The sequence below is a fragment of the Salmo salar genome, chromosome ssa16 (assembly GCF_905237065.1).
Source record: "Salmo salar chromosome ssa16, Ssal_v3.1, whole genome shotgun sequence".
NCBI lineage: Eukaryota > Metazoa > Chordata > Actinopteri > Salmoniformes > Salmonidae > Salmo > Salmo salar.
The window spans coordinates 22,555,748-22,581,039 of NC_059457.1; the positions used below are offsets into that span (position 1 = coordinate 22,555,748).

General features: G+C 43.5%; 1 protein-coding gene and 1 long non-coding RNA gene across 2 annotated transcripts in view; one reads left to right on the forward strand and one right to left on the reverse strand.

The window, feature by feature from the left end:
• Window positions 1–18,690, forward strand: part of LOC106573377 (leucine-rich repeat-containing protein 17) — a 30,516-nt gene extending 11,826 nt beyond the window's left edge. The window contains exons 4-8 of the mRNA XM_014148379.2: window positions 227–566; window positions 750–961; window positions 16,600–16,755; window positions 18,020–18,161; window positions 18,307–18,690. Coding sequence (XP_014003854.1) covers window positions 227–566; window positions 750–961; window positions 16,600–16,755; window positions 18,020–18,161; window positions 18,307–18,583 — 1,127 coding nt within the window. The 3' untranslated portion in view covers window positions 18,584–18,690. The remainder of the gene's footprint in view (window positions 1–226; window positions 567–749; window positions 962–16,599; window positions 16,756–18,019; window positions 18,162–18,306) is intronic.
• A 1,863-nt stretch (window positions 18,691–20,553) lies between these two features.
• On the reverse strand, window positions 20,554–23,608 carry LOC123727801 (uncharacterized). Its single transcript, XR_006759696.1, has 3 exons — window positions 22,773–23,608; window positions 21,057–21,981; window positions 20,554–20,842 (listed from the first exon to the last, which is right to left on the reverse strand). It is a non-coding gene; the product is annotated as an uncharacterized lncRNA (long non-coding RNA).
• Between the last annotated feature and the right edge of the window lie 1,684 nt (window positions 23,609–25,292).

Genomic DNA, 25,292 nt, shown 5'->3' on the forward strand with positions numbered 1-25,292 from the left:
ACGAATGCAGCGCATTTGTATTTATTTATTTTATAACATTTTCTGACAATACGAACAAATGTATTTTTTGGGGTAAGTGAACACCTTCCTAATATTGAGTCGTCGATAAAGGAGTTTACTTCTGCTGCAACCTTCACTGTAACAAAATATAACACGTTGCCTCTGTGCTTTGCTTGAAAAGTGTTATGGAAATGAAACATAATATCATGATCATTCTTATTGTCAGCCTGGTCACGGGCTCCAGACCACCTCCTGCTCGCCCGTAACCGTATCCGGGCCCTCCACAATGGGGCCTTCTCTGGCTTCGAGGGCCTGAGGAGCCTGGACCTGCAGCAGAACCGGATCTCAGTGTTGGAGGAGGGGGTGTTCCTGGGCCTGATAAAACTCACCACCCTTCTGCTGCAGCACAACCGTCTGGGCACGCTCAGCGAGGAGGCTCTCATCCCCATGCCAGCCCTGCGCTACCTGCGTCTCCATGACAACCCCTGGAGCTGCCGCTGCACACTCGACAGTCTGGTTCGCACCCTGCAGGTGCCCAGCAACCGTAACCTGGGGAACCATGCCAGGTGGGTGGGAAAAGAATGTGACACAGGGCTCAACAGAGGTGTCCCAAATGACATCTGTAGGCATTGGTCTAAATAAGTGTACTATACTTTATATAATGGACAACAGAAATCTGTGTTCTCATCTTCATGTTGCTATAGCACCTCCCTGTTTAAAAATAAAATGCTCTACTGAACACAACCTAGGTGTGCGGAGCCAGTTGCGCTGAGGGGCAGGAAGCTGAGACAGGTGGACCCAGAGCTGCTGTGTCTAGAGCTGGAGCCTCCCAGCGACCCCCCAGACCCGCAGGACTCCACATACCCTCTGCAGCCCATCCCCATCAGGGGCAAGCCTGACGCCACCACCTCCTGCCATACCTACCTGTTCCCCACACCCCGACTGGACTGCAGAAGCAGAGGTGAGGTCACAAACTATCCGACCCACCTGGTTCAAATACTTGAGGTGCGCTTTATTTACACTGAACAATAATATAAACACAACATGCAACAATTTCAAAGATTTTAACAGTATCTGAAAATACAGATATGCATGTGTTGGTCACAGATACCTTAAAAAAATGTAGGGGTGTGGGTCAGAAAACCAGTCAGTATCTGGTGTTACCACCATTTGCCTCATGCAGCACGACACATCTCAAGATGTTGCTTGTGGCCTGTGGAATGTTGTCCAATTCCAATTCAATGGCTGTGCGAAGTTGCTGGATATTGGCGGGAACTGGAACACGCTGTTGTCCTCAATGGGTGACATGTCTGGTGAGTATGCAGGCCCTGGAAGAACTGGGACATTTTCAGCTTCCAGGAATTGTGTACAGATCCTTATGACATGGGGCTATGCATTATAATGCTGAATCATGAGGTGATTGCAGCTGATGAATAGCACAACAATGGGCTTCTGGATCTTTTTTGTTCAGTGTACCTTGACCAGCAGGTAGGGTGGGTGGTATTTGCACTTTTAGGACTATTCCATTGGTTTCATTGTACGATTTTACCTATCTATGTGTAGGCAGACCTGTTTACAGACTGGTTGCTTTTATGCTAGGAAGCGAAGCAGCAGGAGCATTAACAGTTGGCAGCTGTAGGTTGTGAATATCTTAACCAAATCAGCATGTTTTAGTCTTTCAGTATGTATTATCCAACCTTGTGTTTTTCTGGAAATTCACTACAGATGTGGATGACCATAATTACATCAATTTACTTCGTCAGAGGGCAGGTTAGAATGAAATCAAGAGCATGTGTACATGTGAGTTTGTGTGTAGAGATTGGTATTTTATTGGTATTTTATTAGGATCCCCATTAGCTGTTGTAAAAGCAGCAGCTACTCTTCCTGGGGTCCACACAAAACATGAACATGACATAATGCAGAACATTAATAGACAACAGCTCAAGGACAGAACTACATAAATACATATAAAATGAATGAATTATCCTAGCCTACATGTCAATACATACACACAAACTATCTAGGTCAAATAGGGGAGAGGCTTTGTGCCATGAGGTCGTTCTGTCCCTGAATAAGGCAGTTAAATTTGTTCTTAACTGACTTGCCTAGTTAAATAAAGGTAAAATAAATAAAAAAATATATATATTAAAGGTGTTGCTTTATCTGTTTTTTTAAACCAGGTTTGCTGTTAACTTGAGCAATATGAGATGGAACAGAGTTCCATGCAATTATGGCTCTATATAATACTGTACACTTTTTGAATTTGTTCTGGGTTTGGGGACTGTGAAAAGACCCCTGGTGGCATGTCTGGTGCGGTAAGTGTGTGTGTAAGTTGACTATGCAGACAATTTTGGATTTTCAACATGAATGTTTCTTATAAAAAGAATAAGTGACGCAGTCAGTCTCTCCCCAACTCTTAGCCAAGAGAGACTGGCATGCATAGTATTTATATCAGCCCTCTGATTACAATGAAGAGCAAGACGTAGCGCTCTGTTCTTGGCCAGCTGCAGCTTAACTAGGTCTTTATTTGCAGCACTTGACCATATGACTGGACAGTAACCAAGATAAGATAAAACTAGAACCTGCAGGACTTGCTTTGTGGAGTGTGGTGTCTGCTTTATTACGGACAGACCTCTCTCCATCTTTTCAGCCATTGAATCTATACGTTCTAACAATGACAGTTTACAATCAAAGGTAACGCCAACTCTTTGTTAACGCTTTCAGTGACTTTATTAGCTGTGGTTGCTGATGCGTATATGGTTAAATCATCAGCACACATGGACACACATGCTTTGTTTAATGCCATTGGCAGGTCATTGGTAAAAATAGAAAATAGTAGAGGGCCTAGAGAGCTGCCCTGCTGTACACCACACTTTACATGTTTGACATTAGAGAAGCTTCCATTTAAGAAAACCCTTTGAGTTCTATTAGATAGATAGCTCTGAATGGCAGAGGTTGATTAAGCAATAAGGCCCGAGGACGTGTGGTGTATGGCCAATGTACCACGACTAAGGGCTGTTCTTAGGCACGACGCAACGTGGTATATTGGCCATATATCACAAATTCCCAATGTGCCTTATTGCTATTATAAACTGGTTACCAACGTAATTGGAGATGTAAAAATAACTGGTTTGTCATACCCGTTGTCAGCCAATCAGCATTCAGGGCTCAAACCACCCAGTTTATAAAAAGCCATAACACATACGTTTTTTCAACAACAGGTTATGGTCAATAATGTCAAATGCTTGACTGAAATCTAACAGTACAGCTCCCACAATCTTCTTATTATCAATTTCTTTCAACCAATCATCAGTCATTTGTGTCAGTTCAGTACATGTTTAGTGCCCTTCTCTATAAGCATGCTGAAAGTCTGTTGTTAATTTGTTTACAGAGAAATAGCATTGTATTTGGTCAAACACCATTTTTTCGAACAGTTTGCTAAGAGCTGGCAGCAAGCTTATAGGTCTGCCGTTAGAACCAGTAAAGGCCGCTTTACCACTCTTGGGTAGTGGAATTACTTTGGCTTCCCTCCAGGCCTGAGGACAAAGACTTTCCTCTAAGCTCAGAATAAAGATATGACAGGTTGGAGTGGTTATAGAGTCAGCTACCATCCTCAGTAGCTTTCCATCTAAGTTGTCAATGACATGTTTGTCATTATTGATCGATAACAATCATTTTCCCACCTCTTCCACACTAACTTTACAAAATTCCAACTTGCAATGCTTTTCTTTCATTATTAGTTTTTTTATGCATCAATATGATGGCTCACTGTTCATTATGGGCATTTCCTGCCTAAGTTTGCCCACTTTGCCAATGAAGTAATCATTAAAATGATTGGCAACATCAAATGGTTTTGTGATAAATAAGCCATCTGATTCGATGAAAGATTGAGTTGAATTTGTCTTTCTGCCCATAATTTCATTTGAAGTACTCCAAAGTTTTTTTCCCATCTTTCTTTATATTATTGATCTTGGCTTCCTAATACAGTTTCTTCTTCTTTTTGTTGAGTTTGGTCACATAATTTCTCGATTTGCAGTAAGTCAGATGTGCAGGCAGACTTATTAGCCACTCCTTTCGCCCCATCTCTTTCAACCATACAGTTTTTCAATTCCTCATCAATCCATGGAGCCTTAACAGTTCTAACAGTCCGTTTCTTAACAGGTGCATGTTTATAAATAATTTGAAGAAGCAATTTCATAAATTCATCAAGTGCAGCCTCTGGATGCTCCTTATTTATCACATCAGACCAACAAATATTTTGAACATTATCCACATAAGAGTCACAGCAAAACCTTTTGTATGATCTCTTATACACTATTTTAGGGCCAGCTTTTAGAACTTTGGCTTTCCTGAATATAGTCACTATATTGTGATCACTGCATCCAATGGGTACGGATACAGCTTTAGAACAAAGTTCTACAGTATTAGTAAAAATGCTATTGACACCTGTGGATGATCTTGTTCCTGTAGTGTTGGTAAACACCCTGGTAGGTTGATTAATAACCTGAACCAGATTACAGGCGCTGGTTACTGTGAGAAGCTTCCTCTTGAGCAGACAGCTTGATGAAAACCAGTCAATATTCAGGTCCCCAAGAAAGTAGACCTCTCTGTTTACATCACATACATCAAGCATTTCACATATATTATTTAGATACTGACTGTTAGAAAAGCCTTTAGATGTGCCAAGTGAACCTGTAACCACAACACTTCAATAACACTTGACATAAGATCTTCTCTGGGCATTACAGGGATATGGCTCTGAATATATAGAGCAACACCTCCCCCATAAGAATTTCTGTTTCTGAATTTGTTATATCCTTGTATTGCTACTGCTGTGTCATCAAATGAATTATCTAAGTGAGTTTCAGAAATGGCTAATACACTGCTCAAAAAAATAAAGGGAACACTTAAACAACACATCCTAGATCTGAATGAATGAAATAATCTTATTAAATACTTTTTTCTTTACATAGTTGAATGTGCTGACAACAAAATCACACTAAAATAATCAATGGAAATCCAATTTATCAACCCATGGAGGTCTGGATTTGGAGTCACACTCAAAATTAAAGTGGAAAACCACACTACAGGCTGATCCAACTTTGATGTAATGTCCTTAAAACAAGTCAAAATGAGGCTCAGTAGTGTGTGTGGCCTCCACGTGCCTGTATGACCTCCCTACAACACCTGGGCATGCTCCTGATGAGGTGGCGGATGGTCTCCTGAGGGATCTCCTCCCAGACCTGGACTAAAGCATTCGCTAACTCCTGGACAGTCTGTGGTGCAACGTGGCGTTGGTGGATGGAGCGAGACATGATGTCCCAGATGTGCTCAATTGGATTCAGGTCTGGGGAACGGGCGGGCCAGTCCATAGCATCAATGCCTTCCTCTTGCAGGAACTGCTGACACACTCCAGCCACATGAGGTCTAGCATTGTCTTGCATTAGGAGGAACCCAGGGCCAACCGCACCAGCATATGGTCTCACAAGGGGTCTGAGGATCTCATCTCGGTACCTAATGGCAGTTAGACTACCTCTGGTGAGTAAATGGAGGGCTATGCGGACCCCCAAAGAAATGCCACCCCACACCATGACTGACCCACCGCCAAACCGGTCATGCTGGAGGATGTTGCAGGCAGCAGAACGTTCTCCACGGCGTCTCCAGACTCTGTCACGTCTGTCACGTGCTCAGTGTGAACCTGCTTTCATCTGTGAAGAGCACAGGGCGCCAGTGCTCTTGGTGTTCTCTGGCAAATGCCAAACGTCCTGCATGATGTTGGGCTGTAAGCACAACCCCCACCTGTGGACGTCGGGCCCTCATACCACCCTCATGGAGTCTGTTTCTGACTGTTTGAGCAGACACATGCACATTTGTGGCCTGCTGGAGGTCATTTTGCAGGGCTCTGGCAGTGCTCCTCCTGCTCCTCCTTGCACAAAGGCGGAGGTAGCGGTCCTGCTGCTGGGTTGTTGCCCTCCTACGGCCTCCTCCACGTCTCCTGATGTACTGGCCTGTCTCCTGGTAGCGCCTCCATGCTCTGGACATTACGCTGACAGACACAGCAAACCTTCTTGCCACAGCTCGCATTGATGTGCCATCCTGGATGAGCTGCACTACCTGAGCCACTTGTGTGGGTTGTAGACTCCGTCTCATGCTACCACTAGAGTGAAAGCACCGCCAGCATTCAAAAGTGACCAAAACATCAGCCAGGAAGCATAGGAACTGAGAAGTGGTCTGTGGTCTCCACCTGCAGAACCACTCCTTTATTGGGGGTGTCTTGCTTATTGCCTATAATTTCCACCTGTTGTCTATTCCATTTGCACAACAGCATGTGAAATTTATTGTCAATCAGTGTTGCTTCCTAAGTGGACAGTTTGATTTTACAGAAGTGTGATTGACTTGGAGTTACATTGTGTTGTTTAAGTGTTCCCTTTATTTTTTGAGCAGTATATATGAATGTTATCTGATGTTAGCAAGATATTGATATCATGAACCTTATTTCCAAGGCTACATATACTAATATGGGCTATGTTCAACCTTTTCCTGGGTATCTTATCAGAGATAGAAATAATATGGAAAAGAGCAAACAAAGCAAGAGAAAAAAATATACATTCAGCCAGGGGCGAAAATCTGAAATCAACTTTGGAGAGGACAATTACATGAAATTTTCTCAAGAGCAATTCCTGAGGGGGACACCAAAAGTAGTGCTGTAACACATAGCCTACATTGTAATATGGTAAATGTATATTGAGGAACCAAAGAAATAAGGTGTTTGCCGTATTCCTAACTACCGGTACCCAAAACTACACAACTAATCACAACAGCAATACCATTGCCTTTAACAAATCTTAGTTCAGTCACCAGTTTAAGTTGAGAGTGGGGGTATCCATGGCATTTTCCAATTACGTTCCTATTTTACAAGTCAAAAAAATTGAGAACCTTTCATAATGTTGCCAAACAAAGACTCAACAAACTTACCTGAGACTCCCTGTCTCTGCCAGTCTGTCCCTGCATATCTGTCCCCAACTCTGCTGTCTGTGTGCCATCTTTTGCCTGCTCTGCCTAATGACATCATTGTGAAACATTTCCATTAGAATTTCATTTCTTTCTTATGAACATTTTATCAACTAGTCTTTGAGATATTAGGCTACTAGAGTTCTTACTATGCGTTTTGGTGTATTGAAAAATACTCTGATGTCCGTCTTTTATTTTTCTGCCATTTTTCTACCTTGCTGGCTGGCTGACTACACACACAGTGTGTAGGTTATTTACAGTAGGAGATGGGCTTCTATCATCTTCAATCATTCTATTTGGGCTTCGATCTAAAAGGTAGCTAGCAAATGTGAAACGGATTAAAATGACAAGAGTTGACAGCTGTATGAGTTCACCATTTACACAACATATGCTGCAACCTTTTATAATTTTAATAGTTTGTTTCATATTGGCTGGCTTCCAACAATAGCTGAATTTGCAAAGCTAGCGAGCACCAATTCAGTTTCAGTGGTGTTTGCTATAATCTTTGCTACCCGGGTTAAATAAAGGTGAAATAAAATAAATAAATAAAAGTTCCCTTGCGACAATTTAGCTTTTGCAACGAGACCATTAAATATATTTAAGACAATGGTAGAAGAGAGTGTAGTTCTGTTCAGTTTGGATTTCAGTTTATCGCTAACCTTATCACAGGGACTTTGAAGCACTAACTTACATCATCTGCATGCTGATCTTGGAATAAATTGACGATAGCAAAGATTCCATCTTTGACGACGCCACATAAATGGAATAGGTACTAGCTAGCTTAATAGTTAATATTTGCGCACTAGCTCTGCATATTCAGCTAGTGTGTGTGCGCGATTGACTGGATTAACCTCACGTCAGTTACGTGCATTGAGTGCCTTTCAGACAGTATATACGACCTCTCTGTTACCTAGCAAGCTAAGGAACTGGCAGTGGATCAAACCATTGTGAGGCAAAGGGTGGGGGGGTCGCAATCTTTTGAAACTTAAAAACGCGCTATTAAGTGTCTATAATCAGCACAATTGCTTTCATTACGTTTATTCATATTATTTAAATTACATAGTTATGTTTCAGTGATATATTGGGGGGGACAAATCATTTTTTTCCCAGGATGGGGGGGTCGTGTCCCCCCCGGGATTTCCGCCCCTGCATTCAGCAGTCTATTAATCAATTGGTGTGTGTGTGTGTGTGTGTGTGCTGTCCACCCTGGGTGGACAATGAGCCTGTCATAGCGGATATAAGCAATGTCCCCACACGCTCTGGCAGCTTTCATGGCTGGGATAAGTTCTTTCCTCTTCTGGCACACAGCTTCAGGATGGTCCTTGTTGGCTCTTTCCAGAACAGCTATCTTGTCCTTGAACTTCAGGAACCTCATGAACTTGACCACTATCCGCCTGGGCATGTCACCTGGGCCGGTGGTGAGTTTTCCAGTCCTGTGGGAAGGCTCCTCCTCAATCTTCCTGTGGTCCATCTTCAATTTCTCAGTGATCATTTCCCTCACTTTGTCCTCAGACTTCGTCCAGGTCTCATGTGGAGATTCTGCAATTCCGTCCACAAGAATGTTATTCCGCCTTGATTGTCCCTCAAGTCTGATTTATCCATCATTGTTATCATGGATTCACACACAGAACTGATGTCCTCTCTCAATGACTTACAGATTGCTGTCATCTTGCCGTTCTCCTGTTTCACCTCATCGAGCTGACCCTGGGAGAACTGCAAGCTTGGACCTCAATCCAAGATGGCGTAGCAGTCGGACGTGTGTCTTTGTCTTGCCCTGTCCTGTCCCGTGTATATATATTTTTCTTTGTATATATTTTGTATATATTTTAATCTCATTTTCCATCTATGGACTCAATATACTCTCCTGCAACCCACCTCACCAAATGTGGTACGGATCTGCTATTTTTATAGTTTAGAACCGGAACCCCCTTCAGGTGCTAGCCAGCTAACTAGCTACTAGCTAGTGGTCAGTTAGCCACTGCTAGCGGTCCTCACCGTTAACTCGGACATCAGCCAGCCTCAACCCAGTCAATTCCTGCCAGTCTGCACAGAGCGATATCAGCCCAGAGCATATCGGACAAATTTTTCTCTACCACATCTCCGGATTCCTACCGCAAACTGAACCTTTACACCGGATAATCGCTGCTATCCGAGTGGCTACTCCTGGCTAATGTCTCTGTCCCGAAGCAAGCACCAGTTAGCCTGGAGCTAGCCTCGCGCTAGGCCCATCTCCCGGCTAGCCAAAGAGGTCCACCAGCCATTTCTTGGGCTACAATACCTCTTTTGCCAATTGGCCTCGACCCTTTACTGCTGACACGGAGCTCCGCCGATCCATCACGACTGGTCTGCCGACGTGACCGTCCGAGGTGGTCTCAACAGGCTCTTCCATTGCGATGTTGCCAGATGCCCATCTGCTAGCCCTGACCCGCTAGCTGTCTGAATCACTGTGTCTCCAGCTCTCCTAGCATAGCAGCGACTACGGAATTGGCTCCCTGACTCATCTAGTGCTACTCATTGGACCCTATGATCATTCGGCTACACATGCCTCTCCCTAATGTCAATATGCCTTGTCCATTGCTGTTTTGGTTAGTGATTATTGTCTTAATTCACTGTAGAGCCCCTAGCCCTGCCCAATATGCCTTAGATCGCCCTTTTGTTCCACCCCCACACATGCAGTGACCTCACCTGGCTTAACTGGTGCCTCTAGAGACAAAACCTCTCTCATCGTCAATCAATGCCTAGGTTTATCTCCACTGTACTCACATCCTACCATACCCTTGTCTGTACATTATGCCTTGAATCTATTCTTCCGCGCCAAGAAATCTGCTCCTTTTACTCTCTGTTCCGAACACACTAGACGACCAGTTCTTATAGCCTTTAGCCGTACCCTTATCCTACTCTGTTCCTCTGGTGATGTAGAGGTTAACCCAGGCCCTGCAGCCCCCAGCACCACTCCCATTCCCCAGGTGCTCTCATTTGTTGACTTCTGAAACCGTAAAAGCCTTGGTTTCATGCGTGTTAACATTAGAAGCCTCCTCCCTAAGTTTGTTTTATTCACTGCTTTAGAACACTCCGCCAACCCTGATGTCCTAGCCGTGTCTGAATCATGGCTTAGGAAGGCCACCAAAAATCCTGAAATTTCCATCCCTAACTATAACGTCTTCCGACAAGATAGTATAAGGGCACAAGGCGAGACCCAGATGCAGACATTGGAAGCGGATGATTAGAGTCCAAGATGTTTATTAACAATCCAAAAGGGGTAGGCAACAGAATGGTCGTGGACAGGCAAAAGGTCAAAACCAGTTCAGAGTTCAAGAGGTACAGAATGGCAGGCAAGCTCGAGGTCAGGGCAAGCAGAATGGTCAGGCAGGCGGGTATGGAGTCCAGAAAAACAGGCAAAGGTCAAAACCGGGAAGACTAGTTAAGAGAATAGAAAAGCAGGCACACGGGAAAAACACGCTGGTTGACTTGAACATACAAGACGAAAACACAGGGATAAATACACCAGGGAAAATAAGCGACACCTGGAGGGGGTGGAGACAATCACAAGGACAGGTGAAACAGATCAGGGCGTGACAGAACTGCCAAAGGGGGCGGAGTTGCAATCTACTGCAGAGATAGCCTGCAGAGTTCTGTCATACTATCCAGGTCTGTGCCCAAACAATTCGAGCTTCTACTTTTAAAAATCCACCTTTCCAGAAACAAGTCTCTCGCCGTTGCCGCTTGTTATAGACACCCTTCAGCCCCGAGCTGTGCCCTGGACACCATCTGTGAATTGATTGCCCCCCATCTATCTTCAGAGTTCGTACTGTTAGGTGACCTAAACTGGGATATGCTTAACACCCCGGCCGTCCTACAATCTAAGCTAGACGCCCTCAATCTCACACAAATTATGAAGGAACCTACCAGGTACAACCCTAAATCCGTAACCATGGGCACCCTCTTAGATATCATCCTGACCAACTTGCCCTCTAAATACACCTCTTCTGTCTTCAACCAAGATCTCAGCGATCACTGCCTCATTGCCTGCGTGCGTGATGGGTCCGCCGTCAAACAACCACCCCTCATCACTGTCAAAACCTCCCTAAAACACTTCAGTGAGCAGGCCTTTCTAATCGACCTGGCCCGGGTATCCTGGAAGGATATTGACCTCACCCCGTCAGTAGAGGATGCTTGGTTGCTTTTTAAAAGTGCTTTCCTCGCCATCTTGAATAAGCATGCCCCATTCAAAAAAATAGAACTAAGAACAGATATAGCCTTTGGTTCACCCCAGACTTGACTGCCCTTGACCAAAAAGAGCACCTCCTCCCAGCTGCCCACTGCACTGAGGCTAGGAAACACTGTCACCACCGATAAATCTACGATAATCAAGAATTCAATAAGTATTTTTCTACGGCTGGCCATGCTTTCCACCTGGCTACCCCTACCCCGGCCAACAGCTCAGCACCCCCTGCAGCAACTTGCACAAGCCCCCCCCTGCTTCTCCTTCATCCAAATCCAGACAGCTGATGTTCTGAAAGAGCTGCAAAATCTGGATCCCTACAAATCAGCTGGGCTAGAAAATCTGGACCTTCTCTTTCTAAAATTATCCACCGAAATTGTTGCAACCCCTATTACTAGCCTGTTCAATCTCTCTTTCGTATCGTCTGAGATCCCCAAAGATTGGAAAGCTGCCGCGGTCATCCCCCTTTTCAAAGGGGGAGACACTCTAGACCCAAACTGTTATAGACCTATATCCATCCTGCCCTGCCTTTCTAAAATCTTCGAAAGCCAAGTTAACAAAACAGATCACCGACCATTTCAAATCCTACCATACCTTCTCCACTATGGAATCTGGTTTCCGAGCTGGTCATGGGTGCACCTCAGCCAAGCTCAAGGTCCTAAACGATATCATAACCGCCATCGATAAAAGGCAGTACTGTGCAGCCGTCTTCATCGACCTGGCCAAGGCTTTCGACTCTGTCAATCACCGTCTTCTAATCGGCAGACTCAAAAGCCTTGGTTTCTCAAATGACTGCCTCGCCTGGTTCACCAACTACTTCTCAGACAGAGTTCAGTGTGTCAAATCGGAGGGCCTGTTGTCCGGACCTCTGGCAGTCTCTATGGGGGTGCCACAGGGTTCAATTCTCGGACTGACTCTTTTCTCTGTATATATCAATGATGTCGCTCTCGCTGCTGGTGATTCTCTGATCCACCTCTACACAGACGACACCATTCTGTATACATCTGGCCCTTCTTTGGACACTGTGTTAACAAACCTCCAAATGAGCTTCAATGCCATACCACACTCCTTCCGTGGCCTCCAACTGCTTTTAAATGCTAGTAAAACTAAATGCATGCTCTTCAACCGATTGTTGCCTGCACCCGCCCGCCCGACTAGCATCACTACTTTGGACGACAGTTCTGACTTAGAATATGTGGACAACTACCTAGGTATCTGGTTAGACTGTAAACTCTTCTTCCAGACTCACATTAAGCATCTCCAATCCAAAATTAAATCTAGAACCGGCTTCCTATTTCGCAACAAAGCCTCCTTCACTCATGCTGCCAAACATACCCTTGTAAAACTGACTATCCTAACGATCCTTGACTTCGGTGATGTCATTTATAAAATAGCCTCCAACACTCTACTCAGCAAACTGGATGTAGTCTATCACAGTGCCATGCGTTTTGTCACAAAAAACCCATATACTACCCGTAGCACGTGCTCCAGCAGGTTTATTTCACTGGTCATCCCCAAAGCCAACAAGTCCTTTGGCCGCCTTTCCTTCCAGTTCTCTGCTGCCAATGATCGGAACAAATTGCAAAAATCACTGAAACTGGAGTCTTATATCTCCCACTCTAACTTTAAGCATCAGCTGTCAGAGCAGCTGACCAATCACTGTACCTGTACACAGCCAATCTGTAAATAGCACACCCAACTACCTCATCCCCATGTTGTTATTTATCCTCTTGCTCTTTTGCACCCCAGTATCTATCACTCCAGTGTTAATGCTAAATTGTAATTATTTCACCTCTATGTCCTATTTATTGCTTTACCTCTCTACTCTTCTACATTTGCACACACTGTACATAGATTTTTCTATTGTGTTATTGACTATACATTTGTTTATGTAAACTGCGTGATGTTGTTTTTGTCGCACTGCTTTGCTTTATCTTGGCCAGGTCGCAGTTGTAAATGAGAACTTGTTCTCAACTGGCCTACCTGGTTAAATAATGGTGAAATACATTTTTTTTTTAAAAGCTGTTCTTTAGGTCCTGGACCTCTCTGGTCAGGTCGTCCATTATTTTATTAGTTGAATCCACTTGTATTTGGACAAAACACATGAAGCTATTTTCTTGGTGTTGTGACAACTGCTTGTAGAACTCTTTTTGATCGTTTAAAAGATTCTTCACCTGTGATAGACAGACACCACTGTCCTCAACAGTACTCCCGTTGGCTTTGGTCTTTGTCATGGTAGCTAGCAATGTAGGTTACGCTGCTACTCATCGCAGTTCCGGACAGGGCAGGTCACAGGAAAGACTGAAAACAACAAACAGCAGGGATCTAGACAGCCACAAACCCGGGACAATCCGCGGTCCCAGCCACAATGGCTAACCGCGTCGCGGGCTGCGTTCAAGCCCTCAAGAAACCCCGCTAGCTTGATAGGCATCTAGCTAGCAGCTAGGCTAGCTGCTTCGTCAAATAGCTTCTCAGACCCGGCCTTGGTCGGCAGGATTACTGGCCAGAGAGTAGCAGTCCCAGCAACTGATGCCAACTGCTTCGCTGGATCCAAACTAAAAAGTTAGCAAGCTACTAATAAACTTTCCAATACACTTTTAAAACAACAAACTTTCCAAGATAACCAACCGAGCTCTCCCTCATTCCGCGTTCAACAGGAAGTGACGAAAAGAGATGTATGTCAAGACGTGGGTTCATGGTTAAACACTATGGCCATGCCTGGTACATGTGTATCTGCATGTGTATGTTTAATACTTAGTTCCCGTTCTAAGAACACAACAGGACAGATGAGGGAAATCACTCCATTTTGTATGTCAGAGAATGTTCGTAAATATCTACCTAGACCACGTCACACCACAGGAATGACAAACCCCCATTCCTCTGAGGATTCATACAATTAGAGACAGAGCTGGAAAGAGGGAGATCACGGCTGGCAGATGTCCAATTTTTCAGTCTCTATCACTCTCTTCGACTTAATCCCACGGTTTTATATACAGTCGTGGCCAAATGTTTTGAGAATGACACAAATATGAATTTTCACAAAGTCTGCTGCCTCAGTGTCTTTAGATATTTTTGTCAGATGTTACTATGGAATACTGAAGTATAATTACAAGCATTTCATAAGTGTCAAAGGCTTTTATTGACAATTACATGAAGTTGATGCAGAGTCAATACTTGCAGTGTTGACCCTTCTTTTTCAAGACCTCTGCAATCTGCCCTGGCATGCTGTCAATTAACTTCTGGGCCACATCCTGACTGATGGCAGCCCATTCTTGCATAATCAATGCTTGGAGTTTCTCAGAAGTTGTGGGTTTTTGTTTGTCCACCCGCCTCTTGAGGATTGACCACAAGTTTTCAATGTGATTAAGGTCTGGGGAGTTTTCTGGCCATGGACCCAAAATATCAATGTTTTGTTCCCCGAGCTACTTTGTTATCACTTTTGCCTTATGGCAAAGTGCTCCATCATGCTGGAAAAGGCATTGTTCATCACCAAACTGTTCCTGGATGGTTGGGAGAAGTTGCTCTCAGAGGATGTGTTGGTACCATTCTTTATTAATGGCTGTGTTCTTAGGCAAAATTGTGAGTGAGCCCACTCCCTTGCCTGAGAAGCAACCCCACACATGAATGGTCTCAGGATGCTTTACTGTTGGCATGACACAGGACTGATGGTAGCGCTCACCATGTCTGCTCACGACAAGCTTTTTCCCGGATGCCCCAAACAATCGGAAAGGGGATTCATCAGAGAAAATTACTTTACCCCAGTCCTCAGCAGTCCAATCCCTGTACCTTTTGCAGAATATCAGTCTGTCCCTGATGTTTTTCCTGGAGAGAGGTGGCTTCTTTGCTGCCCTTCTTGACACCAGGCCATCCTCCAAAAGATAAATGGTTGATTTAGGTGCAATCTTACTGGCAGCAATATCCTTGCCTGTGCAGCCCTTTTTGTGCAAAGCAATGATGATGGCACGTGTTTCCTTGCAGGTAACCATGGATGACAGAGGAAGAACAATGATTCCAAGCACCACCCTCCTTTTGAAGCTTCCTGCCTGTTATTCGAACTCAATTAGCATGACAGAGTGATCTCCAGCCTTGTCCTCGTCAACACTCACTCCTGTGTTAATGAGAGAATCACTGACATGATGTCAGCTGGTCCTTTTGTGGCAGGGCTGAAATGCAGTGGAAATGTTTTTGGGGGGATTCAGTTCATTTGCATGGCAAAGAGGGACTTTGCAATTCATCTGATCATTCTTCATAACATTCTGGAGTATATGCACATAGCCATCATACAAACTGAGGCAGCAGATATTGTGAAGATTAATATTTGTGTCATTCTCAAAACTTTTGGCCACAACTGTACAGTATCCCCGTCCCTCTTCCCCATCTCGCTCTGCATATTTTCCTGTCTCTTTATAAGGGATCAGTGATCTATTTGCCAAATCAGCTTAAAATCAAATCACATTTTATTGGTCACATACACATGTTTAGCAGATGTTGTTGCGGGTGTAGCGAAATACTTGTGTTTCTAGCTCCTACAGTGCAATAATATCTAACAAGCAATATCTAACAGACTACAATCCCTCTGAAACAGTAACGTCTTTATTCATAAAATTAAGTAAACCACTAAAAATCCAGGACTGAGCCATTGTCAGGGCACCAGGAGATGCTTTGCACAGGGCAATCAGAGGACAGAGTTTCAAACTGTCCCCCTACCAGTTTTCCATCTGTCCCTCCTCCAGGGTTTACCTTTGGGAGTCCCAGTCCTGCCTATATAGTAATTAATCCAGGATAACTGGAAAACCATTCGTTCAGGAACTCCTTGGATATTATCGATACTAAGCTGTAAAATTCACATTTTCCCCAAAGACCTGAAGGGTCTTTAAAGTGGCAATCAGAAGTTGAAACAATAACAAAGCAAACTCCTGCCCGTTTTTGTAAAAAACTGAGAGATGGGGCTGGAGAAATAGAACTACTCTCAAATTCAGACCGAGCTATGGATGCAAAGACTGACTATCCATGATATAAAAATGATCGTTTCTAACATGTTTTAGGCTATATCGTGTCTGATTTACATTTACTTTATTTACAAACATTGGAATAAAACAAGCCTATATTTGGGGTTCTGATGGGGTTCGACAGTTGAACTAAGCTCATGAGGCATTTAGAAGTTATATTCAAGAATCAATGGATACATATCATTAATTCACAAGTCCAAAAATGTATGTAGCAATTACAGATTGCCCCTTTAACTACAGCCATCTTGTTCCATGCCGATCTGTCAGAGAGGAAACTTTGGAAAAACAATTGTGACAGAGACTGACTATCACCCATCAACTCTCTGTTATCTCCCCCATTCCCCTCTCGGTCTCTAGATCTGGCAGAGGTTCCTGCAGAAATCCCAGGGGACATGGTACACATGGACCTGTCCCAAAATTCCCTCCGGCGCCTGAAGGCCAGAGACTTTGTGGAGGCCAGAAGCCTAAGGTCACTCAATCTCAGCAACAACAACTTGGAGGACATGGACACAGGTGTGTGTGTGTGTGTGTGTGTGTGTGTGTGTGTGTGTGTGTGTGTGTGTGTGTGTGTGTGTGTGTGTGTGTGTGTGTGAAGTGAGTGTGTAAGTGAGAGAGAGAGATAGGGGAAGAGAAAGATAGTGAGAAAGAGGCAGAGACAGAAACCCTGATTATCATATCAGCCTGTTATGAGTGGTAGTCAGACAGGTGGAATATTCCATAACCAGATCATGGATAAATGAAAACCGTATGTTTACTATTCACTGTGATATCCAGGAGAAACATAAACACAGTTGTGTATCCCATCAGCTGATGAATAACATATGGGAGGTTTGAAGCATTCACGTTGCCAGAGAACTAATTCTGTTTTGAATTTATTATATAATGCTCATCCACAGGACAGTCTTGAAGAAAAAAAAAAGGGAAGAAAATATTATATTGAACTCAAATATAAATCGCAACATACAACAATATTTAAGATTTTACTGAAGTACAGTTCATATAAGGAAATCAGTCAATTGAAATAAATAGATTTGGCCCTAATCTACAAATTTCACATGACTGGGAATCCAGATCGGTTGGTCACAGATACCTTAAAAAAATAGGCCTCATGATCTCGTCACGGTATTTCTGTGCAAATTGCCATTGATAAAATGCAATTGTGTTCATTGTCTGTAGCACATGCCGGCCCATACCATAACCCCACCGCCACCATGGGGCACTCTGTTCACAACGTTGACATCAGCAATCCGCTCGCAAACACAACCGCAGACCACGTGTGTGGCGTTGAGGCCAGTTGGACGTACTGCCAAATTCTCTAAAACGACTTATGGTAGAGTAATGAACATTCAATTATCTGGCAACAGCTCTGGTGGACATTCCTGCTGTCAGCATGCCAATTGCACGCTCCCTCAAAATTTTAGACATCTGTGGCATTGTGTTATGTGACAAAACTGCACATTTTAGAGTGGCCTTTTATTGCCCACAGCACAAGGTGCTCCTGTGTAATGATCATGCTGTTTAATCAGCTTCTTGATATGCCACACCTGTCACGTGGGTGGATTATCTTGGCAAAGGAGAAATGCTAACTAACAGGGATGTAAACACATTTGTGCAGAAAATGAGAGAAATAAGCTTTTTGTGTGTATGGAACATTTCTGGGATCTTTTTATTTCAGCTCAGGAAACATCGGACCAACACTTTACATGTTGCGTTAATATTTTTCTTAAGTGTAGTTTGACCTTACTAATGACGATAATCATACTTCTCTCCTTCTCAGCCTCCCTGTCTGGCCTTCTCCACCTCCATGAGTTGGACCTTTCCAACAACAGACTGCACTTCTTCCACTTTGGTGTTCTAGAAGACCTCTATTTCCTGTCCCTGCTAAGGTTGGGGGGAAACCCCTGGGTCTGTGACTACAGGTGGGTAGCACTACTATTAGAGTTACCTAACAACTAACTACAGGTACAATGCATTTGACCGTGAATCATTCAATGTGTCAATGTTTCAAATGGGCCTGTCCCTTGTAAATAAACCATGAAATAAATAGATAAATGAATATTCCAGCATCCACTACCTGGTGTACTGGCTACGTCTGCACCCAGGGGTGACCTACTCTGGCCTGCTGTGCCACTCCCCTTCTGAGCTCAGAGGAAAGAGTGTGGAGGACTATGTCCACTCCTACAACAGAGCCTGCAGCCAGACAGAGCACAGTCAGACAGAATACGGCCAGACGGATCCGGACTTGTGGGTAACATCTATGGAGCTGCAGGAGGAGCGAGAGGAGATGGAACCGGCACATCTGAGAGGACCGCAGAAATACCACGTCACCAGGTTGAATTAAACAACTACCCCAGGATGGAATGACTGACATCTTTAAATACTTTGTCTTCCTTTTATAGAGCATTCAAATTCATTCTGTATCAGATGGTAAACTTGAACTTTGTTCAATATTGTTGTTCCTGCTTTGTCCCCCCAAAAAAATCAAAAAACAAGAAATCAAGAAATAACAATCCAAGTAGATATATTGGAGTGAGCATGTGTGAGAATCCAGAATATAAATGTGGTGTGTATAGACAGTATATAATTTGGAAAAGAAAATGGTATTTACAGTATTAGGTATATTAGGATGAGCTATATCTAGAATACAATATACACATACATAGTGAGTAAACAACAGTATATAAACAGAATATGAGGTGACCAGCATTCAATACATTTTTTGGGTGGCAGGTAGCCTAGTGGTTAGAGCGTTGGGCCAGTAACTGAAAGGTTGCTGGATCGAATTGACAAGGTAAAAATCTGTCGTTCTGCCCCTGAACAAGGCAGTTAAACCACTGTTCCCCGGTAGGCCGTCATTGTAAATAAGAATTTGTTCATAACTGACTTGCCTAGTTAAATAAAAATAAATAAATAAAAATGGCTCTACATAAATGGGGCATTAGTCTGTAGGCCTTGATTTACTGCAGGTCTACTCAAACTTTTCACCCATACTGTTTATGCCATTTGCACTCCCATTGTGAGTCAATCTGAATCCATTTCATTTTGAGAGCACAGAGCAGAACAATCTCTCTGCCTCCATTCCTCTTGCTATTTTCCCACAATTATATTAAGATTTTGCCATTACAAAAATACTAAAAATACTGACTAAACTGTCTGATGTGTCAACACAGCATTTAGGAGCCCTGCTCCTTTCCCAAACATAGTCATGGCCCAGGAATATTTATTTGGCAAGATGCTTGATTTAAAAAAAAAAGCATAGTAATCTCTGCCAAGAAATAATACTTGGTGCCATAGCTACTCTAACTGCTAGATTCCTACAGAATGGTTACAGACAAAACAGTCCTGTATAATATTATTATAGGTACGCATTTATCTTATATAACCCATTTCCTAGCATATCCCCACACTAAACATGAACCACTGCTGATTAGTTTCCCTGCGGTTACAACACCCCTGGCCCTACAAATCAAAATCAAGTCACTAAAAATGTGCTTTGCTAGCAGGCATAAAACATACAGGGGAACTTGTTATTATGGTGTAACTGCTTTCAGAAATGGGTCCAATGACACTCTCATCCAGAGAAATAGAGCCATTCCATCCACAAACCCAATTCAAACGAAAATCGTTTTTTAAAAGTGCGCGAACGCTGGAAATAGAATGCATATAGTGTGTGATGACGGCCCATGTACAATTAGCACAAGATGCTGCGCGGTGAAACACCACTTCCCATTCATTTCAATGGGAGGAAAGCGGTGAGAAGCGGTGAGAAGCGGAGAGGGCGGGGGTCATTTGGGCGGTGCGAAGGTGGCGTGGGAGGCGGTGAAAAATTCACTTTTGCCAACTTTATGCAAATCACCAGCGGCGACCGCTGGGCGATGACCAATCATATCGAGTGGTTCCCATGACGAATGTGACCCAAGGCTGGAGACTTTCTTTAGCAAAGATGGCTGACAAAAATACTAGGATGGAAGCAAATGTAAGTGATTATAACGGCATAACGAATCATGCAAAAAAATGTGCAGTTGACAGGAATATGTTAGTTAATGTAGAGACAAACGATTATGCATATTTTTTGGGGTCATAAAGTTTATTTACGAAAATCGCGATTTAACAAGCTAGCTGACTGGCTAACATTAGCCAGCTAGCTTTATGGGTGTTGTGGCATGAGTATGAAATTGTAATTCTGGTTGTTTAATGTTGTATGGACTCCTGAAACAACCAGCAAACCAGGCTGCTGTCTTGTGAAACAGTGGATGTAAAGAATCTAGCTAGCTAAAGCATTTACTGCACATTTAATGTACAATTGTTAGCTTGCCTTGCTGATATTTGCCATGCAATGCAGATAGATGAAATAACGTAGCTATCTAACTATTTTCTTGCTTATTGTGCAGTGGAGAATAAAAATACCTGTATGCCTATGGATGTGTAGCTAGCTATGTAGCTGATTTGTGTATGGACCCAAAAACATTTGGTATACATATTAGTTCAGAACCTAGCTATGAACCTTGGGCTCCCAGTCGACCCGAAGGTTATCTTAAGAGCGGGTGAGGTGGCGATGACGGGACTAGGGGTTGGCATCCTCTCTCACATCAAAACATACCTGCAGACGAGAGACAGATGGAAAGAGATATATCATGTTTAAGCCTTGTTTTTTACATTTTTTATTCTAACAGTCAGTCATCAATCATCAGGAGGTGAAATGCAAAACTGACCTTGGATCATTAACTCTGGGACTACTGCATCTCTATCTGTATTTCAATGTAAAGCATCTCTTTAATAATACTTCCTGTTGACCTGACCAAGTGACCTCTCACCTCCGATCATGCTGTTCCCTCTATGTAGCCAGTTCAGATGTGGGAGGGGTTCACCGACACAGCTGATATAACCTAGAGGATTTAGGGAGGGAGGGATGAAGCGAAGGAGAGAGACTGTTATTGAGAAAATAAGGTAGTTAAAGAGACAGTGTTCAACAGGAATATGTGCGTGTGGCCTCACCTGGTGTCCACACTAAGTGGCTGCTGAGTACTTTATACTGAAAAACATGCAGACACGAGGACAAACAATATAGCATATAAATAATGAAGTGTCTTACTGTTCTCCATGGTTGGACCCTCTTGCCTATTCTTTGAAGGTGGAAGGAGCCACAGTTATACACCTGAGCCTGCTTACTGCACAACACAATCAGATTGATACATGAGTGTGTAGGTGTGGGTTATAGGGTGTCTAATTGTTCTACATTGTTTTCAATATGGGTGACTTAAAATAACCTGTTTTGTTTTTGTACATGCATCACACCCTTACCCAAACAGCACCCTCACCTGAGAAGTAGAAATCAAAGGGAGAAAAAGGGAATTGAAACTGCAGTTGACATAGCTAAGTAAATGGAAGAATACTCTTATTGCAATGTCGATGGCTCTTAAAAGAGCCTTTGGTTGTGCGTAGTGTAGTCTATGGCGTTGTCAGGGAACAGCACCCTCTTTGAAGAAGGAGGTGAAGATCTCCCGCACAAGGATTGCCTCTCTTGCTGTGTTGTTGGACCCCATCCTTGAAACATCCTGCAGAGCAGCAGACTTCTCCTCTGGCACATGGCGGTGAGCTGCAGATCCTCTTCTGGACCTCGTGTCCATCCTCATGAAGCTCCAGGAGGCAGTCCCAGATGGCCCTGGTCACCCAACCTTGCAGTGCCCTACACGGTAACTGTAGGTCATCATTTTGAAAGAATCTCCAGTTACAAGGTATCTGTAGGAATATGGAAGATAATGTGATGTAGATTTTTTTACATCACCAGGTAATTGTAGATTACTAAAGTATAATATTCCTTATAACAAATCATGATAACATTGGATAGATAGATGCATGTGCACACACACACACACACGTGCAGCATGTGACAATAACAGGATAAAGGATAGCATCACAAATTAATACCACTTGAAACTTGATCATTTGAATCAGCTGTGCAGTGCTAAGGCAAAAACGTGCACCACTTTGAGTCCCCAGGACCAGGACTGAGAACCACTGCTCTTCATTGGGATCTCTTCATCTGTAGACAGGCTTTCATAGCTCTCTTTATCCGAGGACAGAAAACCTCACAAGAAACAGACTTCATTATACTGAAATTACACTACACTGAATATTATGGTACTATTATCTCCATCCTAACTTCTAAGGACTGGAACTACACAAGTGCCTGCCCCATCCAGAATAGCCTACTCTCTCACTGACAGTTGGGGCTGCTATCCTTTCATCCTCCTCCATGGTTGTTAGCTAGCTACCTACAAATGCATTTGGAGTTTTGTTTTTTACAGTGATAAATACACCAAGATAGCTAGCTAATATGAAGTTAGGTAGCCGGTGATATTTCATTCACTTAGCTAGCCATCTATACAGTATGTAAAGATGGTTAGATAGCTAGCTGGCCAACTAGCTAGCTCATTTAGCAGCTCATTTGAGTTAGCCTGCACTGTAGCTAGTTAACTAATAATATATCGTGTTTTTTTTTTTTACATTTTCAAAATGTATTTACTTACTTGAATAGGTTCTCCCAGCTATGTGGACAATTGTAAACAGGGCAACAAAGCGTGTTTGCCACCAGAGCGTTTTAGAGCATATTACTATTGAACTATTTACCCATTTAATAAACAGACCATCATACAAACTTGCTATGATGAATTCTTGACGCACAATCGAACGTGCTGCCAGCGCACCCACAAGCGAGTCACAATGTGCGGTTTTTAAACTGCACGCGGCAATTTACCGCTTGCAAGTGTTCATGCCCCTGAGAGAAAACACTGTCCGCTAGCGTCAACGGTGTTATCGCACGTAAAATTAGAAGTCTATTTTTCTCGAGTCTACACGGAGCAATGCTGGTAAAATAAACGGAATCATTGCGTGGGTCGTTTGAACAAAGGGAATTAAGCCAAAACCACACCATCAACGGGATCAAAATTGCGTGCGAGAGTAGTGTCAAAACATACACTGCGTAGCGTATGCCAACTTCATTGTTATGAGAATCCATAATAAACAGTTGTATTTGTTATGCTCTCTATGTAGCCCTTGTGAATTATTGTTGTGTTCCTTTTGACTCACTTTATACAGAGGGGATGGGGGCAATCTGCAGGGGGCTCTGCCCCCCCCCCCCAGGAAAAACCTCAACATTTGAAAACTCATTTCCTGCCATTCTAAAATATTTAGAAATTCACTAACACATGGGATGAACATTTCATTAATTTTTTTACAATAATTTCTAATAGTGTATTGTATTACATTGCTCTGTTTTTTATATTTTACCTTTTCTTGTATGTAATGGCAGAGATTAGGGATTAATAAAGTACAACCATAACCGTAATCATATAAACAGAAATCTATGCATTGTTATATGAAGACAAGTCCAGATATTGTGGCCAAGGTTAAGCAATCTGTTGTTTTTACTTACATATTTACAAGTAAACTTGGATGGGCAGCAGGGGCATTTGCTCTGCTCTGCTCTCCTCTCCAGCCCTCTCCTCCTCTCCTATATTCTCCTCTCCAGTCATTTCTTCTCCTATCCTCTCCCCTGCTCTCCAGTCATCTCCTTTCCTCTGCTCTCCTCTCCTATCCTCTCATCTCCTCTCCAGGCAATGAGATGTGTTTTGGCTTGCCATTCTTCAAGCAAAGGATCCAAAGGCCTTTTTGCGCTTATCATTGACACTGATAAAAGACTGGCATATTCCTTCAAGGTCCAGTTTCTCCTGGTGCATGTGACACATGGCCACATTATTTAGCCTTCTTTGACTCATCGACGATCTAAGCCATGTCTTAAGACTCCTCAGGGCACTAAAACTCCTCTCAGCCTCTACAGAGGAGGCAGGGATGACCAGCAGAAGCCTTACTAAAGCTTCCACCTGACTGAAGAGACCTCTCACCTCTGGCACCATTTCTCAAATAATGCTAGCAGCTGCTGCAGCTTGTGGAATCCAGCTTGATCAAACCTCTGAATTGAGGTTTCACTGTGTCCAAGGCGTTGTAGAATTGGGCTCTGTACAGACTGGGCATCCGGATGGATATGGACTGCAGCCTGACCAGTGTAACGCTTTGTAGGTTTGCGGATATAAGACTCTTAACCATCAATATTTGCATGATCTGATATCGCCGTCTTGGTGTTGTTCCTAAGACTTCATAATTAATGTTTCTCCAGGACCATCATTGCAACTGACCTGTAGTTAGTTGGTTACCCCAGTCCAAAGACAGAATATTCCTTTGCCCCCCACCCTTTGATCTAACCCTAACCTGTGCCTAAACCTAACCTCAGCGGGGCCTGTGCCTAAACCTAACCTCAGCGGGGCCTGTGCCTAAACCTAACCTCAGCGGGGCCTGTGCCTAAACCTAACCTCAGCGGGGCCTGTGCCTAAACCTAACCTCAGCGGGGCCTGTGCCTAAACCTAACCTCAGCGGGGCCTGTGCCTAAACCTAACCTCAGTGACACCTGTGCCTAAACCTAACCTCAGTGACACCTGTGCCTAAACCTAACCTCAGTGACACCTGTGCCTAAACCTAACCTCAGTGACACCTGTGCCTAAACCTAACCTCAGCGGGGCCTGTGCCTAAACCTAACCTCAGTGACACCTGTGCCTAAACCTAACCTCAGCGGGGCCTGTGCCTAAACCTAACCTCAGTTGTGCCAACATTAATTATGTCGTAGGAACAACACCAACACGGCGATATCAGATCAGTCATCAATATTTGCTCCTTTTCTCACTCACCTCCACGTCACCTGCTCTCCCTGCCCTGTTAGCGTCCTCATGCTTACTCTCTCTCTCTCTTACTCTGAACGCACCAGAGTGAACATGAAATAAATATTATCAGTAAACAAGTGGTGTTTCTTGCCATGATGTTCAGGAATGGATTACTAACCATTTCTGATCTGAATGGCAATGATTATTATATCAAGAAAAACGGACTCTTCTCTTGTACTACTGTATACATCTATCATCTGTTGGTACTCATTTTCTCACTGCTCTCAAAATTCTTTTCTGAGGCCCAAAAAACTGACGAATGTCACTGCCACCCTT